This window comes from Psammomys obesus, unplaced genomic scaffold (genome assembly GCF_907164565.1).
Source record: "Psammomys obesus unplaced genomic scaffold, mPsaObe1.curated_primary_1811, whole genome shotgun sequence".
Taxonomy (NCBI): domain Eukaryota; kingdom Metazoa; phylum Chordata; class Mammalia; order Rodentia; family Muridae; genus Psammomys; species Psammomys obesus.
In genome coordinates this window covers 10,285,216-10,306,414 of record NW_026585504.1, presented here as the reverse complement: position 1 = coordinate 10,306,414, position 21,199 = coordinate 10,285,216, and the positions used below count along the sequence as shown (strand labels likewise).

General features: G+C 41.5%; 1 protein-coding gene across 1 annotated transcript in view; it reads left to right on the top strand.

The window, feature by feature from the left end:
- The window catches only part of Galk2 (galactokinase 2), a 119,497-nt gene that overhangs the window by 70,995 nt on the left and 27,303 nt on the right, over positions 1 to 21,199 (top strand). Inside the window, exon 7 of the mRNA XM_055619967.1 lies at positions 9,620 to 9,830. Within this exon, the coding sequence (XP_055475942.1) occupies positions 9,620 to 9,830 (211 nt within the window). The remainder of the gene's footprint in view (positions 1 to 9,619; positions 9,831 to 21,199) is intronic.

The window sequence follows — 21,199 nt, the reverse complement described above, 5'->3', positions numbered from 1 at the left end:
AGAAAGGCAGAGCCACAAGCAGGCATCTGTGCCTGTGGGTTCTACTCGCCACCCCAGACAGAACAGCCGTCCCCAAAGCAAAGACTGGGTGTCTCTGGCAGGAGGAAACCCCCAGCGAAGGGGATCATCAGGTCTAGTGCTCAGGACACCCAGCACCAAAAGAATTCCTGGATTCACGCAGACTCTAGGCTCTAATGCAGGCAGGAGCGCTGTGCTCAGCCGCCATTATTGAGTTCCCCTAGGGCACTGGGACACACAGCTGCATCATCAGACCTACAAAAGCCAGAGAGCCATTACAGCAGCCCTCAGATACTGTGCCAAGGATCAACCAGTTATCCCTAGCTAGACAGTCAAAACTGTGGGAATCCCTGGTCCTTGAAGAGGGCTGCACCCACAGCATCTGGACTAGAGCAGTGCCTGCAGCCGCCATCCCAGACAGGGACACACAGCTTCTGGTCCAGAGTGAGGCACCCAGCCTCCAGACCAGAGCAGCGCCCCCAGGTGCCACCTCAACCTAGGTGCACATTCTCCAGGCCCAGAGCGGAGCACTCAGCCTCTGGCCCAGAGACTTGCTGGGCGCACCTCTCACTTTCCCGGACAGAACTGTGTGACCCAGGATACCAGACTGAGTTTCCCTGTTGGGAGAAAACCCCACAGCTAGGGAATCAGCAGGTCCCTCAAGAGGACTGTACCTGGAAATTTAGTGAGCAGCAGCACACTAAATTTATAACGAGAAACCCAGCAGTGGGGCAGCTGTCTTGAGAACTTCTATGGTAAGAGGAGATCCCCCCCTGCCTAACAAAGACCACAGCTGCTACTCAGGGCTATAAAACTGAGGTGAGCAGTGGCAATTCCTGAGAAACACTGGCCATACAGTGACCATAACCAAAAAGCAGAGGAGGACTCCTTCAGGAAAAATCATCTTCTGGCCAAAGGGATTCTCCCTACCTCAGGACTCCAGGAAGCACAGAAACTAACAGCCAATACCTAAATCAGCCCAATGGGTAGAGGTCAGCGTAAAAACTCAACCAACAAAAGACAGAGCAATATGGCATCTCCAGAACCCAGCCATCCAGGGGAGAACAGCCCTGGACAACGCAGCATAATAGAAAATCAAGATGACCTTACATCTATGCTGATGAAGAGGATAATAGAGGAAACAAAATACGTAAAGAATTCGAGGAAGATAAAACCAAATAGATCATGGCTATCCGTAAAGAAATGGAGGAAGTTAAAGACAAGCAGATTATGGCCATCCGTGAAGAAATACCGGAAGATGCAGCCAAACAGCTTGCGGCCTTCAGAGAAGAAATAATTAAATCACTGAAAGAAATAAAAGGAACAGAGTTGAAGGAACTAAAAGAAAAAGAGGAAAATACAATCAGACAGGTGAAGGAAGTAAACAAAACAACTCAAGACCTGAAGATAGAACTGGAATAATTCAAGAAAACATAAATGGAGGAAATAATGAAGAGGAAGAATTTAGGGAAGAAAACAGGAACTACAGAGGTAAGCATAACCAACAGACTACAAGAAATGGAAGAAAGAATCTCAGGTGTAGAGGATACAATGGAAGAAATCGATGTATCTGTCAAAGAAAATGTTAAATCCAAAAAAATTCCTGACACAGACCATCCAAGAAATCCAAGACAATATGAAAAGACAAAACCTAAGAATAATAGGTATAGAGGAAAAAGAAGACTCCCTTCTCCAAGGCCCAGAAAATATTTTCAACAAAATCAATGAAGAAAATTTCCCCAAGTTAAAGGAGAAGCCAATAAGGATATATGAGACCTACAGAACACCCAACAAATTTGACCAGAAAAGAAAATCCTCCCGCCACATAATAATCAAAACAGTAAGTATACAGAACAAAGAAAAAATACTGAAAGCTGCAAGGGAAAAAGGCCAAGTAACATATAATGTCAAACCCATTAGAATCACACCTGACCTTTCAACAGAAACTATGAAAGCCAGAAGGACAGATATCATGCAGACCCTAAGAGAACACAGATGTCAGCCCAGGCTACTATACCCTGCAAAACTCTCAGTCCTCATAGACGGAGAAAACAAGATATTCAATGACAAAAACAAATTTCAACAATACCTACACACAAATCCAGCATTACAGAAGACACTGGAAGGGAAAATACAACCCAAGAAAATTAGCTTCTGTCAAGAAAACACAGGAAATAATTAACCTTACTACAGTAAAACAAAAAGCAACCAAGCACACAAACTTATGAACACAGCCAACATCAAAATCAAAGGATCTAACAGCCACTGGTCATTAATCTCTCTCAACATCAATGGACTCAACTCTCCAGTAAAAAGACACAGATTAACAGAATGGATGAGTAAACAAAATTTAGCAATCTGTTGCATACAAGAAACACACCTAAGGCACAAAGATAGACATTACCTGAGGGTAAAAGGTTGGAAGACGACTTTCCAAGCAAATGGACCCAAGAAACAAGCAGGAGTAGCCATTCTAATATCTGATAAAATAGACTTTCAACCAAAATTAATAAAAAGAGATGAGGAAGGACACTTCATACTCATCAAGGGAAAATTCCACCAGGAAGACATCACAATCCTGAACATCTATGCCCCAAATACAAGAGCACCCACAATTGTTTTTTTTTAATTTTATTTTTTTCTTATCAGTTACATTTTATTAACTCTGTATCCCAGCTGTGTCCCGATCCCTCATTCCCTCCCAGTCCCTCCTTCCCTCATCTCCACCATGCCCCTTGTCAAGTCCATTAATAGGGGGGACCTCCTCCCCATTCATCTGATCCTGTTTTATCAGGTATCTTCAGGACTGGCTGCAAAGCTCTCCTCTGTGGCCTAACAGGACTGCTCCTCCCTTGGGGTGTGGGGAGGCCAAAGAGCCAGTCATTGAGTTCCTGTTAGAAATAGTCCTTGTTCCCCTCACTATGGGAAACCAATTGGTTACTGAGCTACCACAGGCTACATCTGAGCAGAGGTTCTAGGTTACATTCATACATGGTCCTTGGTTGCATGTCAGTCTCAGAAAAGACCCTGGAGCACCCACATTTGTAAAAGAAACATTGATAAAATTTAAACCACATATAAATCCCCACACATTAATAGTGGGAGACTTCAACACCCCACTCTCAACAAAGGACAGGTCAACAAAACATAAATTAAACAAAGAAACAATATCTCTGACAGAGGTCATGAATCAAATGGACCTCACAGACATTTACAGAACTTTACACCCAAACACAAAAGAATTTACCTTCTTCTCAGCACTTCATGGAACCTTCTCCAAAATAGACCATATAGTTGGTCACAAAGCAAGCCTCAACAGATACAAGAAGACTGAAATAATCCCTTGTATCTTGTCTGATCACAATGGAATAAAGCTGGACTTCAACAACAACAGAAATAGCAAAAAGCCTACACACAAATGGAAACTGAACAACTCGCTACTAAATGACAGCTGGGTCAGGGAAGAAATAAAGGAATTAAAGTCTTCCTAGAACTCAATGAAAATGAAGACACAACATACCCAATCCAGTGGGACACAATGAAAGCAGTGCTAAGAGGAAAGTTCATAGCACTAAGTGCCTTCAAGAAGAAATTCGAGACAGCTCATTCAAACAACTTAATGGCCCACTTAAAAACTCTAGAAAAAGAAGAAGCAGACACACCAAAAAGGAGTAGACGGCTGGAAATAATCAAACACAGGGCTGAAATCAATCAATTAGAAACAAATAAAACAATTCAAAGAATCAATGAAACCATGAGCTGGTTCTTTGAGAAAATCAACAAGATTGACAAACCCTTAGCCAAGCTAACTAAAAGGCAGAGAGACACCACCCAAATCAACAAAATCAGAAATGAAAAGGGGGACATAACTACAGACACTGAGGAAATCCAAACAATCATTAGGACTTACTTCAAAAGTCTATATGCCACAAAATTTGAAAATCTAAATGAAATGGACAATTTTCTCGATCGATTTGACTTACCAAAGCTGAATCAGGACCAGGTAAATCAGTTAAATAGTCCTATATCCCCCAAAGAAATAGAAGCAGTCATCAAAAGTCTCTCATCCAAAAAAAAAAAAGCCCAGGACCAGATGGCTTCAGTGCAGAATTCTACCAGACCTTCAAAGAAGAGCTAACTCCAATTCTCTTCAAGCTATTCCACAAAATAGAAACAGAAGGAACATTACCAAACTCATTCTATGAAGCCACAGTCACCTTGGTACCTAAACCTCACAAAGACTCAACAAAGAAAGAGAATTTCAGGCCAATCTCCCTTATGAACATTGATGCAAAAGTACTTAACAAAATACTTGCAAACCGAATACAAGAACACATCAAAGATATTATCCACTACGACCAAGTAGGCTTCATCCCAGGTATGCAGGAGTGGTTCAATATAGGGAAATCCATCAATGTGATCCACCATATTAACAAACTGAAAGAAAAAAAAAAACCACATGATAATCTCCCTAGATGCTGAAAAAGCATTTGACAAAAATCCAACATCCATTCATGTTTAAAGTACTGGAGAGATCAGGGATACAAGGCACATATCTAAACATAGTAAAGGCGATATACAGCAAGCCTATAGCCAACATCAAACTGAACGGAGAGAAACTTAAAGCAATCCCACTGAAATCAGGGACAAGATAAGGCTGCCCACTCTCTCCATAACTCTTCAACATAGTGCTGGAAGTCCTTGCTAGAGCAATAAGACAGTTGAAGGAGATCAAGGGGATACAGATGGGAAAGGAAGAAGTCAAATTATCACTATTTGCAAATGATATGTTAGTATACATGAGTGACCCCAAAAACTCTACCAGGGAACTCCTACAGCTGATAAACACCTTCAGCAACGTGGCCGGATACAAAATTAACTCAAAAAAAATCAGTAGCACTCCTGTATACAAAAGACAAAAGGGCTGAGAAAGAAATTAGAGAAACAACACCATTCACAATAGCCACAAATGACATAAAGTACCTTGGTGTAACCCTAACCAAGCAAGTCAAAGACTTGTATGAAAAAAATTTCAAGTCTCTGAAGAAAGAATTAGAGGAAGATATGAGAAGATGGAAAGATCTCCCATGCTCATGGCTTGGCAGGATTAACATAGTAAAAATGGCCATCTTACCAAAAGCAATCTACAGATTTAATGCAATTCCCATCAAATTACCAACACAATTCTTTACAGTCCTGGAAAGAAAAATTCTCAACTTCGTATGGAATAACAAGAAACTGAGAATTGCTAAAACAATCCTCTACCATAAAAGATCTTCTTGAGGTATCTCCATCCCTGATCTCAAGCTGTACTATAGAGCAACAGTTATAAAAACTGCATGGTACTGGCATAGAAACAGAATGGTGGATCAATGGAACTGAACAGAAGCCCCAGAAATAAACCCACACACTTAGGGACACCTGATTTTTGACAAAGATGCCAAAACCATACAATGGAAAAATGATAGCATCTTCAACAAATGGTGCTGGTCCAACTGGATGTCTACATGTAGAAAAATGAAAATAGATCCATACTTATCACCCTGCACAAAACTGAAGTCCAAGTGGATCAAAGACCTCAACATAAAACCAGACACATTAAATCGGCTAGAAAAAAAAGTGGGGAAGATCCTAGAACTCATTGGTACAGGAGAGAACTTCCTGAACAGAACACCAACAGCACAGGCTCTAAGAGCAACAATCAATAAATGGGACCTCATGAAACTGAAAAGCTTCTGTAAAGCAAAGGATACCATCATCAAAACAGTTACTGCCTACAGATTGGGAAAGAATCTTCACCAACCGTTTATCTGACAGAGGACTCATATCCAGTATATATAAAAAACTAAACAAGCTGAAAAGCAGCAAGCAAAGTAATCCACTTAAAAAATGGGGAACAGAGCTAAAGAGAGAATTCTCTGTAGAGGAATATCGAATGGCAGAGAAGCACTTAAAGAAATGCTCAACCTCATTAGCCATTAGGGAAATGCAAATCAAAACAACCCTGAGATTTCACCTTACACCCATCAGAATGGCCAAGATGAAAAACTCAAGGGACAACACATGCTGGAGAGGTTGTGGAGAATGGGGAACCCTTCTCCACTGCTGGTGGGAATGTAAACTTGTACAACCACTCTGGAAATCAATCTGGTGCTTTCTCAGACAACTAGGAATAGCTCTTTCTCAAGATCCAGCCATACCACTCCTAGGCATATACCCAAAAGCGGCTCAAGTACACAAAAAGGACATTTGCTCAACCATGTTTGTAGCAGCTTTATTTGTAATAGCCAGAAGCTGGAAACAACCCAGATGCCCCTCAACTGAAGAATGGATGCAGAAACTGTGGTACATCTATACAATGGAGTATTACTCAGCAATGAAAAATAAGGAAATCATGAAATTTGCAGGTAAATGGTGGGACCTGGAAAGGATCATCCTGAGTGAGTTGTCCCAGAAGCAAAAAGACACACATGGTATACTCACTCATATAAACATACAACATAGAATAAACCCACTAAAATCTGTACATCTAAACAAACTAATCAAAAGAGAGGACCCTAATTAAAATGGTCAATCCCCATCCTGAAAGGCAAAGAGGATGGACATCAGAAGAAAAAGAAAATAGGAAACAACCTCGGAACCTGCTACAGAGGGCCTCTGAAAGCCAGAAGAAAACAGGAAACAACCTTGAAACCTGCCACAGAGGGCCTCTGAAAGCCTCTGCAGTATAGACTGTCAAAGCACATGCTGAGCCTGATGGACAACTGATGGGCAGAGTGAATGTAATTTTATGTAAGAAGTGGGAAATAATAAGAACTGGAGGGGACGGGAACTCCACAAGGAGAGCAACAGAACAAGAAAATTTGAACACAGGGAACTTCCCAGAGACTCATACTCCAACCAAGGACTATTCGTGGAGATAACCTAGAACCCCTGCACAGGTGTAGCCCATGGCAGTTCAGTGTCCAAGTGGGTTACATAGTAATGGGAAGAGGGACTCCCTCTGACATAATCTGATTGGCCTGCTCGTTGATCACCTCCCCCTGAGGGGGGAGCAGCCTTACCAGTCCACAGTAGAGGACAATGCAGCCACTTTTGATGAGAACTGATAGACTAAGATCAGAAAGGAGAGGAGGACCTCCCCTATCAGTGGACTTGGGGTGTGGCATGCATGCAGAAAGGGGAGGGAGGGTGGGATCGGGAGGGGAGGAGGGAGTGGCTTATGGGGGGATACAAAATGAATAAAGTGTAATTAATAAAAAATTAAAAAAAAAAGGTAATCACCTTGCGACCTAAAACAGGACCTGCCTGTAGTTATATGCTCGTACAATAGAGACACAAATAATAAATAATCACTTAAAAATGGATTTAAGGCCTACCCCATTGAGATAGAGCCTATCCCTGACACTGCTGAATGTGCCAAGAACCTGAGACTAGATAGGTCATAGGCCTAGGAGAAAACCTATTAGGATTGCTCAGCTCGGGGAGTAATAAAATGAACCCTAATTACACACTCGTATATCCATAGGTCAGTGCTTCCCTCAGCCCATATCAGGTACCTTCTAGCACCACGAATGCCGCTTGGTCGGGGTGAAGCTTCGAGTCGGGCACTGGAACGCTACTTCTTCAAGTGCTCTATGACATAACCAAGTGTCTTCAGCAACAGGGCCTTACAATCAGGTTGTGGAGAGCAAGCAATAGTGTTGACAATTGCTATTGATGTTTGGAGAGGTTCAATGGTACCCTTTTGGTCAGAAACTCAACAAGTCACCTGCAGCTCACAACTGTAAGAAGTTTCTTGCAGTAGATGAAAATTAACATAGATACCCACAACTGGACAATGTACTGAGAATGGCAGACTTTGGAGCACTCAATCCCGAATGGGATGTCTTCATCCAGCCCTTCTCCTTAAGGCGCTGGGATCTATGTGGTAGAGGAGGCAGAAAACTGTAAGAGCCAGAGGTGGTGGGTGACTCCAAGGAAGCAGTGTCTTCAGACACAGCAGGACGGATGCCCATGAATCACTGTGGCAGCCTGCATAAGTCACGCACACATGCAAGACGGGCAGGCTCCCTCAGCAAGCAGCTATCTGTAGTGATACCCACTGGCAGGGCAAAAACAGCCTCTTCCACTGGAGTCTTCTATGAACCACATTCAAGAAAAGGCCCCACCACCAGGAAATCAGTGTGAACTTCCTGAGGAACTGCCACACTGATTTCCACAGGCTAACACAAAACTCCGTGGGTTTTGTGGAGGCTTTTTGTTTCATTCTGTTTTTGTTTTGCTTTGGCATTTTTTGGTCTTACTGAGTTTTCTGTTGTTGTTGATTTTCATTTTTGTGGGGTGTTTTTGGTTATTGTTTTTGTTTTAGAAAAAGAGAGAGCATGAAGTTGGGTGACTAGGGAGGTGGGAAGGATCTGGGAGGAGTTTGTGGAGGGGAAACACTAAAATATATTGTATAAATGAAGTTTTTTAAATAAAGAGAATAAAAGAAAATCAATACAATGGAAGAGCAAATCAGATGCACATTTTATTGACAGCTCACATTCTTCTTCTCTCTGGACTTTTTTGTTTTTGTACCTTTTGTCTTCACATCCACACAGTGAATTGTTCAGCTCTCAGAGAGAGAAGAACCTTCATTATTTTCCCAGCTATGAAGGGCTGTCAGTGGGTTAGGGATAATGAAAGAAATGTATTCTGGGTTAGGACTCCCTTGAGTGGACATGATTAGAAAGGTTTGGTTTATTCCAGGCCTTTCTTTAGAGTGTAGGGATAACTTAGGACACAGCTGGAAGCCCAGCTTTTTCTGGAGGGTGGAAGAACACAAAGATGTCCTACTACCAGGGACCTAACGAAGGGACTTTTTATAGGGTCACCAATGAGGTTTTTATTTAAAAGATGAAACTTAACTCTAAATACTCAGATATTTAAATTCAGTAGCATTTATAAGATACCCGTGATAAACAAGAAGTATTGTAAAAGAGTCATACATCTGAGGACTAAGGTCAAATTAGGTTTGAATGGCTTTCTCCAGACCCTGCAGTCGGATGAAGTATAGATAGGCTGAAAAGAGATAAAAGAGTGAGATATATTCAAGAATAACCCTAAGGTGGTGTTTCTAAGCCTTCCCAAAACTCTGACCTTTTAATACATTTCCTCATGTTGTGGTGACCCCCAAGCATGCAAATGTTTCTGTTGCTGCTTCATGACTGTAATGTCGCTACTGTTATGAATTGTAATGTGTGTCTTAGGTGGTCACTGGTCTTAGGTGACCCCTGTGAAAGGTTCTGTCAACCCCAAAGTGGTTGTCACACACAGGTTGGGGATCTCTGCCTTAAGAGATAGAGGTGACAGAGACAAGAGAGAAGAATTGAGTACGCATACACATGATCCTGCATGCATTTGCCATGTGTGTTTAAGAGACTGCCATACAGAGATGTTTAATCCCAAACATCTGAGCCCACAGTGCATTTCCAAGCAATAGTGGGAGACTTGGATAGTTCAAATGGAAAAAAAAAATCAAGCCAAATGTGATTAATTAAAACAGAACATACTGAATTCTGAAGTAAAGCATAACCTCTGTCTTGGTTTGAACTTGCAGGTCCTTGCTAAACACAAAGGCTTGCAATGGGATAAAATCTTGCGACTACAGGAAGTGCAGACTAAACTAGGGATTAGTCTGGAAGAAATGCTGTTGGTCACAGAGGATGGCCTTCATGCTGAACCCTATAGCCGGGAGGAGATCTGCAGGTGCCTGGGAATTAGCCTGGAGGAACTCCGCACCCAAATCCTGAGTCCGAATACTCAAGATGGTGAGTCTACTGAAGAAAGAGTGGCATGGCCCATTTGCCACACACAGATGGAGGTTCCCAAACTTCCTCATGGATACTGTAAGACCTGGGGTCTCACAGCTCAGGAGTTCAAGATCCGGCCCTTCCCAGAAACTCCCACAGACCACACGACTCGTTGCAGAAACAAGAGGTTTAATTTAACCATTGCACAATGGGGTCACCTGCCGGTCAGCAAAGAGTGGCACCGGGAGACAAAGGCTTTAGGTTTTTAAAAGAAAAATTGCGGGAAATTTGAAGTTGCAGTTTTGGCAATTTAGGATTGGATGAGGAAGCTGTAAAGTAAGATAATTGGTTAGTCTTAGGTGCTCAAGCTTGGCCAGTCCTGCCAAGTGTAGATGCAGCTGCAATTGAAGGTGGGGGTAGTTAGCTCATCCTTGAAGATTAGAGCTGGCTTTTGGCTGGAAGTCAGGAGCTACTCAGAAGAAGGATTGAGGCTGTCTGGGTTTGTTGCTAAGAAACACTATCTTGAAGAAAAGGTCTGGTCGTTCTTTTTGCTGAGTGAAGGTCATTGCTTGCTTGCTTTTTTTATATCTGTTCTCACAGCTAGGGTCACATTCCTCCGTTCTCTGGAAAGGTACTAAGAGGCTTTAGCTTAACCTGGACCTAAAACTCAAAACTATAGGCTTTAGAAGACATATAGGTTACAAAATTAATCTAACCCTTTCAATACTACTGATTTAAAATCATGCTTTAAGGAGTGTGGAGAATGTGTGTGCTTTGGCTAACTAGATTATCTGGGTCCTTAGCTTCCCACCCGTTCATTTATCGAACAAACATTTCTTCTGTAACACAGGTATTCTGTGTCCACACAGGTACGGAACAATTCCTGCCCTCAGGAGGCTCTTTGCTTTGTAATTCCCCCTCTTCTTGTGTTTATTTTTTCCTGTTTGCTTTCCAGTTATTATTTCATTAATATAAAAAGATTTAGGTTAGAGCAATGCTTGTACCTGCTCTATTATTACTCTGGAACACCAGGTCTCCACTGCTTCTATTGAAGTTTGCAACCTGCAAAATGTAAAAATAGCAGGTTATTGTGTTTTTTTTTGCTGGTTATCTTTGAACAATACTGTTTTTATCTAGTGGTATCAGGAACAGATGAGAATGGGGTACATATTGGCCTGTCATGAAGTCTTGGAGTGGCTGTTTCTCTTAGAAGGAAAAGTTTTCTATTTGTGGGGAGCTGGGGACCTGGACACCTAATGAAGATTTACTTTCCCATTAGGGAGAATTAGGGTAGAAGAGCTTGGTGCAGATATCAACCTCAGAGTCCCATTCCACTATGCCATTCAGTTCAGCTATACAACTGGTTATTGACCACCTGCTTTGGAATTCTGATTTTATCTGTCTGTCTCTCTGTCTATCTTATCTTTATCTATCTATCTATCTATCTATCTATCTATCTATCTATCTATCTATCTATCTATCTATCTTTGTGGTACTAGTAGTTGAACCCAGGTCTTCATGCCTGCTAAGCAAGTGCTATATCCCTGACCTAAATCCCCAGCCCCCTTTCTAATTTTTTTCAGACAGGATATCACTAAGTAACCCAGATAGGCCTTGAACTCACCATGTGATCCAAGCTAGTTTATATAGAGTTTGGGATTCTCTAGTCCCAATCTCTAGTTCTCAGATTATAGGCCTATGCTGTAGGACCTCGTTGCAAAGTAATGTCTTAGAGCTGCAACTGATGACAGCTTTGTGACAAGATAAGGTGTGCTTTGAGAGCAAAGGATGAGTTTTCGTTTCTGACATTCTTGTGTGTACTTTGGTCCAAGCTCAGACTCAGTCTCTAGAAGTGAGTGACCGCTGGCCAAAGCAATCCTACCACCTGTTTTTGTAAGGATTTCTTGCTAGACCACAGCGATGTATTTGCTGTGGTTCTTTGGTACTGTAAGAGCTGAGAGTGACAGAGACTGAGTAACCCACAAAACCCGAGATATTTCCTATTTGGCCCTTTGCAGAAAAAGCTTGCTGATTCTTGCTCCGGAAAAGCAGCTGACTCAAGTTCTCTCCATTTTGTCATGAAAAGAGGCACAATGGGGTTCCTCCCTCAGGAGCAACTGGGCAGTACATGAAGAGGGCTGGAGAGATGAGTGTGGTCATGGAGGCTCATTTGGTAGACCAGAGAAGAGAAGTTCCGTTGACTTTACTAAGGATGTAGCAGCTAGGCAGAGTTAGAGAGCAGATGAACCCTGGCAGACAGGATGGTAGCTGCAGGACACAGGCCTGAAGAGGGCTCCACGCCAGAGGAGTGCGGGCAGCAGAGTGCTTCTGGAGCTAGTGCCTGCAGTGGGAAGGGGTGTGCTAGGAGGTAGAGGTAGCAGATAGACCCACCTAACCAAAGCCTTTGTAGTCATGCTGTGTGCGCGTGCACATGTGTGCATTTCCTATGTGTATTGTATTCCTATGTGGAATCTAGATTTACAAATATATGTGATACTATCCCCGAAGTGAGGCTATTTAGAGGGAGGGAAGGGACCAGCAGGATGAGTAAGAGAGAATAATGAGGGTTGGGATAAGCACAGCACAATGACACACGTGTAGGAGAATGTCATGGAGTAACTCATTGTTATGCACACAAATTAAAACGTTAAAGTTTATCTGTCTATCCATCCATCTACGTATGTACATTAGTGTTCTGTCGCCATATATGTCTGTGTGGGGGTGTGGTAGCTCCTGGAACTGGAATTACCGGCAGCTATAAACTGCCATATGTGTCTTGGGAATTGAACCTGGGTCCTTTGACAGAGCAGCCAGTGCTCTTAACCACTGAGCCATCTCTCTAGCTCCATTTTAAAGTTTATTAAATGAAGAAGTTGAGAAGAACATTAGAAGGGAGGGCATCCAGGGAGTCTGACTTTCTGTTTTGACCTAAAACGTTGTCTAATTTAACTCGGCTCAGACTGGGGTAAGTAGGATGAAGTCTCTACATTCCCATTACTCAGTATCTCGTAGGGTAAGCCATACCATAGTTCTGAAAAGTACTTGCTAGAATCACAATGTTTATCAAGACTCCTGGGAGCCTGGAGATGTGTGGCTTCAGTTCAGAAGAAGGAATCTTGAATTTGAGCTGGTTCCTGTAGAAAAGCTGTGGACTCCGAAGCCCAAGAGGGTGGTAGGCCAGAGTAGGGAAAGAATAAAGAAGAAGAGGCTCCAGGGGCTTAGTACCAGAGAGCTTGTGCCAGGAAGCAGTGTCCTATGACAGGTAGCAGGCCTGTTGGCATGAATACCCATTTAGAAACTAGGTTACTACTCTTCATTGAATAGATAAAACATTAGTGAGGGCTAGCCACTCAGGACAGCAGAGGAGTTTTCAGTTGGAGCTGTTGGAGGAAGGGGGAGGGTGGAAGGGAGAGAGAGACAGACACAGAGAGAGAGAGACAGAGAGACAGAGACAGAGGACAGCAGAAACAGAAGGGAAGGAAAGCTTAGGCATAAACAGCTTGGGAAGTAAGTTGGGGAAGCAAGGTGACAAATTCATTTCTTTCTGCCATTTTTTTCTGGTACCTGAATAAAGATGTAGAATAGATGTACATCTAGATGAAATAGTGCGGTTTGGGAGTCACTGGTGAAAAGGTGAGGGAGTTGTAGCTGCAATGATACCCTTGGCTCAGTTTTTCTATGGTTGAGCTTCCCTGAAAGCTGAGAGGCCTTGGGGAATCCCTGCTCCCAACTACCTCAACGTGCTTCAGCTCAAGGTAACCCTTTTCTCTTTTGTTCCATCCACCTGTTCAGCCTGAGGACAGCCATGAGGACAGTGTTGCCTGGGCTAGGCAGAGGCTAGTTCTTATCTAGGGGGTGGTAGTCCCAAATAACACTGTTTTTCTTATGGGTATTATTCTTTTTTCTGAAAAGAAAGTTCAAACTTTCTGAAAAGCTCAATAAAATCCATTCTCTCCCCTCAGACATCTCACCTTACTTCAACTATTTTTCTGTTTGTTTTTTCTCTTTCTGTCATCTGTCTGTTGCTCCTCTTCTCCTCCTTTTACCTTTATTTGAAATAAGTTAATTGCCCAAACTCTTTGGAAAATACAAAGGAAACGTTGATAATAAGTATTCTTTAAATATTTGAAGCATTTCCCTTAAATATTTTTTATAAAAATAATGCATGCTTCATTGTACCTCTATCTAAATGAACTGCTCCACTGCCTCTTTCTATAATTTTTACCAATAATTTACTAATGTTTGTTTATACCCATTAAATATCTGTTGGATGAATTAATACTCAAAGGATTTCCCCCTTATTTACTAACATTTATTTGTTAAGTTTTGAAAACTGGGAACACCAGTTAACCCATTGATTCTGGATTCATCTAGATTACTCTTCTTTGATTAAATTTCTGAATTTAGTCATCTGGCTCCAGCTAGTTTCCCAGGTGTTTTGAGGACCTGAATAATATTATTGTTATTATTATTATTATTATTAATTTATCTGGTGTATCCTTCTGAGTTCTTTGTTTGCTCTAAGACCTTAAGAAAGTGTTTTTCTTAACTATTAGTAAGATAGGGCTCTTGTTGAGGTCACTGTGCTCAGATTTTATTATTGGAGGAAGGGTGACAGCTGTTCCCAGCAGAGGGCTCTTGAGGGTGCCCCTGTCCTTTCCCAGAGGTGCCTACATTTTGACATGCCTAGTTTTGACTTGAACTAATTTTTCCAGCAAACTGGCTTGGAGCATCTTCTAATCCAGCCGGACCCCCAAAGGCCCACACACAATTGTTTTCTTTTTCCAGATTTAGAAATGTGCAGAGGCCATTAAAATTAAACACACACTCTGAAGGAAAAATCCTTAAATGGTTTAGGTGTTTGAAATTGCTGCAGAGTAACACTAGGAACCACTCGGGACTAGTTAAGAAATACTTACTAGGCACTGAATACACTAGTGATTGTTAAGGTGTGTGCTTTCATGGTCTGGGGTCCTGAAAGCTCACTGGTCACTTAGTACAGAGGGCTGTTGCCTAAGGCATGATGAAAGAGAGAGAGATGCAAGAAACTGGGAGAAATGTATGTAGTACCAAACACAGGATAGTGGCAATGACATACATCAGGAGAAGCTGGGCCCTAGGGTAAGAATGGGCTGGTCAGCTTGGAGGTCAGTTTACAAAAGAGAGGACTACCTGGGAGCATTTGTTTGGGAGTGTCCAACTATGCTCTGTGTTGGGATATACTGGCTGAGTGGCTGCACTGTGCTGATCTGGACACCTGTTTCATTGCTTGCATGACCAGCTTTGTCCATGATCATACACTTGCAAAGTACTGACCTGTTGCTGTCTTGTTTGGATTTTGGTCCTAGGTAATAATCATGACTTTTCATCATGTTCTGGGCTCTGGAATGAGGCTCTTTAGGAAGATTATGTAGAGCTGATGAGCAGCAACAGCAGATGAACACCCACAAATACCACAAGACACACACATGTTCACTTTATAGTTCATATTCTTCACACATGCTATCTTCTGTGATTCTCACCTCAGGCAAAGTGTAATCGTTATGTGTCAGATGAGCAAACAGAGTTGAAATGAATGTGACCTGTTGCAAGCAGAGGCTGTGTAGGCCCCATCCTAGTCTCTGACTTCATCTCATACTCCTTCAGAATGGGATTCGGTATTTAGAAATGATCCTGGAACATGCTGATTGCTTTCTGTTGTGCACAGTTCTCTGCACTTGGCTTTGTAAAAGGCTCTTTAGTCCTGGCAGCCTGTCACGTTCTCTCAGTCTTGGCTGTTTAAATGGCATCTTTTCAGCAGCCTGTCATTCCAGTAGTCAGGGCATGGTCCAGGAAAACATCTTTGAGCCTAGGTGTTCTCTTCCTATGGCTTTATTTATTTTTCAAAATGCTTAGCTTCAGCATAAGAAAAATCCACAGTGAAAGCCCTGAATTAGCAACTGGGCACAATTTCCCAGCACCATGACATCAGCATCCATCTGAGTATTAGGAATGGATCTGATGACATTCAGTAGGTTCTTCCTAAATGTCAACAATAAAACACTGTTGTTTATGTGGACACTGGCAGTTCTAACCATTTTAGCCCATTGTTCTACACTCAGAGCAGAAGTTTGTATAGTTTTTAAAAAAATGTCTTTAAGGAAATTTGTTGTAGTTATAATCTTCTGGGTGGATTAAAGTAGGAGACAACAAAAGTGTTTATCTTTATTCTGTCAATCACCAGTCCTGGGACAAGCAAAAAAGAACAGAGATTACCTGCCTAAGAAATCAGTATATATGGCATAGAAATTATGTGTTCAGAAGAAAGAGTATAAGATTATGTATAGTCAACAAAAAATAACAAGCGATGTGTTGTATTAGGGAATGGATTAACTGAGGAGGGACACAGGAAATCAGAAAGAATCTGATGGGGGAGTCAAGTAGGTGTCCACAGAACATTCCTATGGAAAGCACATGAGACTAGCCAGTCATACTTGTGCATAATCACCAACCATGTTGGTCCTGGGTGTACCCAGAGCATTGTCCTTGCCCACCTTTTCAGGATTTTACCAGGAACATTATGAACATAGACTAATAGGGCATTTTATCAGATGTTTCTAAAGCAAATCATTTTTAAAATTTTTCCAATACCTCCCTGTATTTTAGAAAGTTCAGGTAGAGTATGTGGATATGTCCTTGAGCACACACTGTACAAAACCCTGATCTATTGTCTTTCAGATCTGCCATGAGGAAGTTTAGATGCAGAGCCTCATGGAGTATGTGGGTAGCAGTCACTCCAGGTGCCCAGTGCCCAGTGCCAAGGTCCATGCTACTGCAGCTGTCATTGTATCTATCACCCAAGTGCCTTGTAAAAATAAATGTATGTTTTTTTTCTATGCCCACTCTAGCTCTCAAACAATGACAGGGAGAATGATTACATTTATTAATAAGCTTCAAAGAACTATAGCTGAGCAGATACTCATCTATTTTAACACATCTATGTTGGTCTGGACTATTTCCAAGCCTCATACCCCATTACCTGCCATCTCGTCTCACACTGACTACTCTTGCTCCATCTTTGACCTCATGGTGACTCCCTCATGGTGACCTTCATATGGCCACCTGTTGAATTATGGCATTAGTAGGGTCTTTTCTAATACCTGTGCTACCTCTCAAATAACTGACACAAAGACCTACTAGATTTATTCAACAAGCTTTAAGCACTAGATATTTGTCTCTTCTAACCCAGTTATGCTAGTTTGGCTACTTCTTAGTCATGTGCCCATGTTACTTGCCATCTAGTCTCGTCTCTGCCTTCTCATCTTTGCTTCTCTATATCTTCATGTCTTCATGTCAAACTCCTCAGAGTGATTTCTTCATGACACCTTCTCTCCATTCTTCTTCCTTCTGACTGGGAACAGAAGTCCTACCTCCTGTCCTCTCTCACCCAGCTATAGACTAGTCAGTTTCTTTACTAACCAATCACAGATAGTTGGGAAGCATGATACAGGAGATTTTTCAATAATCATGACAGTGCCTGGGTCCAGACAACCCGATCAGTGTACAGGCAAAGGGTCAATCCCCAACTCCTCCCCCTTTTAGTTCAATAAAAGGTCCCTTCTCTTACAATAACAAACTACATACAATAAGAACAATTATGAAAACTATCATGTAAGATTTATATTCATAATGTTCAGTTAATATGCATTTGGCAACACAGGAGAAAGTGCTATCTATCCTATGTTGGTGAGTTCAGAGTTCTGTACTTAAATCATTTTTTTTCATAGCTTGCATTTATCAATCTAAAAAAAATCTACCTAGACCTAAAAATATCCTTAAAACATTTTTCTTTTTTAAAATTTTATTCACTTTACATGCCAATCATAGCCCCCTCCCTCCTCTCCTCCTGGTCCCTCCTTTCCCTCTCTCCTTCTTCCTCCTATACTCTCTCCCCTACCCCTCAGAAAAAGGAATTCCCTTATCCCCCACTCTGACTAACCCAGCCAAGCACATCTAGTCCCATCAGGACTGAGCATTTCCTCTTTCATAGTGTCCTGGTAAGGCAGCCCCACCAGGGGGAAATGATCAAAAAGCATGTAACACAGACCATGTCAGAGACAGCCCCTGTTCCCCTTTCTAAAGGACCCTCATGGAGATCAAGCTGCCCATCGGGTACATATGTGTAGGGGACCTAGGTTCAGTCCATGCATGGTCTCTGGTGGGTGCTTCAGTCTCCATAAGCCCCCCTCAACCCAGATTAGTTGGGACTGTTAGTCTTCTTGTTGAGTTCCTGTCCCCTCCAGTCCTTCTATCCTTCCACCAATTCTTCCACAAGCTCCCTAAGCTCTGCCTAATGTTTGGCTATGAGTCTTAGCATCTGTTTTGATCAGCTGCTGGTGGAGCCTTTCAGAGGACAGCTATGCTAGGCTCCCATCTGCAAGCATAGCTGAGTGTCATTAATAGAATCAGGGGTTGGCTCTCTCCCATGGGGTTGGTCTCAAGTTGGGCCAAGCATTGGCTGGACAGTCCCTTAATCTCTGCTCTATATTTATCCCTGCACAGCAGGGTAAATTTTGAGTCTAAGTTTTTGTGGGTGAGTTGGTGTTCCCCTCCTCCACTAGGATCACTGTCTAGGTAGAGGGCAGCCTCTTCAGTCTCCATGACCCCTGTAACTAGGAGTCTCAGCTACAGTCACCCACATATTCTCCTAGGAGCTTACCCTACCATAGGTCTCCAATCTAGCTTGTCTCAGAGATGCTCCTGCCCACGATTTCTCTTCTCTTTGCAAGCCCTGTGTTCTCCCCACATCTGATCCCCACCTTCATTTCCCTCAGCATTCCCTCTCCTATCCTGTTCCGTCTCTTCAACCACTTCTGTTGTCTATTCTATTTTCCCTTCTAAGTGAGCTTCAAGCATCCTCCCTGGACCTTCCTTGTTATGTCGCTTCTTTGGGTCTGTGAATTATGCTTACCCTGTACTAGATGGCTAAAATCTTCTTTTAAGTGAGTACGTACCATGTGTGTCTTTCTGGGTCTGGGTTACTTCACTCAGGATGATCTTTTCTAGTTCCATCCATTTGCCTGCAAATTTCATGATTTCCTTGTTTTTAATAGCTGCGTAGTGTTCCATTTGTGTAAATATAATACAGTTTCTTTATCCATTCTTCAGTTGAGGGATCTAGGTTGTTTCCAGTTTCTGCCTATTATGAATAAAGCAGCTATGAGCATAGTTGAGCAAATGTCCTTGTATGTTGGAACATCTCTTGGGTGTATGCCTGGGAGTTGTAAAGCTCAAGGAAGAGCTATTCGCAATTTTCTGAGAAAGCATGAGATTGATTTCTAAAGTGGTTGTACAAGTTTTCACTCCCACCAGTAATGGAGGTGCATTCTCCTTTCTCCACATCCTCTCCAGCAAGTGCTATCACTTGAGATTTTGCTCTTAGCCATTCTGACAGGTGTAAAATAGATTCTCAGAGTTGTTTTGATTTGTATTTCCCCGAGGACTAATGATGTTGAGCATTTCTTTAAGTGCTTCTTGGCCATTTGAGATTCCTCTGTTGAAAACTCGCTGTTTAGCTCTGTACCCCATTTTAAATTGGATTACTTACTTTGTTGGGTTTTTTTTTTTTTGAGTTCTTTATATATTTTGGATATTAGCCCTTTGTCAGATATTGGGTTCCCAATTTGTAGGCTGCCATTTTGTTCTGTTGACAGTGTCCTTTGCCTTATAGAAGCTTTTCAGTTTTCCAGAGAACTCCTATAGCTAATAAACACCTTCAGCAAAGTGGCTGGATACAAAATTAACTAAAAATTCAGTAGCCCTCCTGTATACAAATGACAAATGGGCTGAGAAAGAAATTAGGGAAACAACACCCTTCACTATAGCTACAAATTATATAAAGGATCTTGGTGTAATTTTAACCAAGCAAGTGAAAGACCTGTATGAGGAGAACTTCAAGCTTCTGATAGAAGAAATTGAAGAAGATATCAGAAGATGTAAAGATCTCCCATGCTCATGAATTGGAAAGATTAACAGTAAAAATGGCCATTTTACCAAAAACATCTATAGATTCAATGCAATTTCCATCAAAATACCAAAACAATTCTTTACAGACCTTGAAAGAATAATTCTCAACTTCATATAGAAAAATAAAAGATCCAGGATAGCTAAAATAATCTTATACAATAAAAAATCTTCTGGAAGTATCTCCATCCCTGACTTCAAGTTATTCTGCAGGGTAATAGTAATAAACGCTGCACGGCACTGGCATAGAAACAGACTGGTTGATCAATGGAATTGAATTGAAACACACAGACATAAACCCACATTCCTATGGACGCTTGATTTTTTTTTTTACAAAGAAGCCAAAGCCATACAATGAAAAAAAAAAAAAAAAAAAAAAAAAAAAAAAAAAAAAAAAAAAAAAAAGAAAAAAAAAAAAAAAGAAAGCATCTTCAACAAATGATGCTGGTCTAAATGGATATCTACGTGTAGAAAAATGCAAATAAGTCCATATTGTCACTTGCGCAAAACTCAAGTCCAAGTGGATCAAAGACTTCAGCATAAAACCAGAAACACTAAATCTATTAGAAGAGAAAGTGAGAATCAGACTTGAACTCATTGGCACAGGATAAAACTCCCTGAACAGAACACCAACAGCTCAGGCTCTAAGCGAAACAGTTAATAAAGGGGACCTCATAAAACATTTTCTTAAATCCTTGACAACTTAAGCTTAATTATGAGACTATAACTCTCTTGTTTTCAACTCCATCAGAGACTTGAGAAGGAATAGCTATTATCTGAGTATGCAGAAAGTGCAGAGTAAGAAGCCTGCAAAACCATAGAAATTATAGACAGCCTCCCACCTAGACAGTCACCCAATATTCCTCAGCAATGTTGGGGCACCATCTTCAGACTCTGGTCAAGTACATGACAGACCTTTTTTTTTTTTTTTTTTTTTTTTTTTTTTTTGAGAAGCTTGAATTATAAAGGATTCCTTACCTTGTCTTGGCAAAGCTTGGCAATCAGCTTTGCAGGATAGCTTGCGTGTCCACAGCTTGGACAGCATGCTGTCTGCAGTTGAAGCAAAGGCAGTTTCTTGCTCAGTGGCTAGCTTGCCACATTTGAAGCAAACTCAATATGCAAGTTCTTCGATGCCCATCATCTTCTTTGAGGTAAGCTGGGGTTGCTGCTAGGAGCTGACATGCCTCAGTAATCAAAAGATCATTTTTATTAATACAACATCTTTAAATGCCATCTTCTTTAGATCTCTGAGGTTTTTGAAGACCAACTATCTATCTATCGTAAACACTGTTTAAATACAAAGATTATTTCTGTGATTAACTACACTAGTAAGTAAACATGACCACTAGTTTGATTTACTGACTACTAACTTGCATTTTTTAATT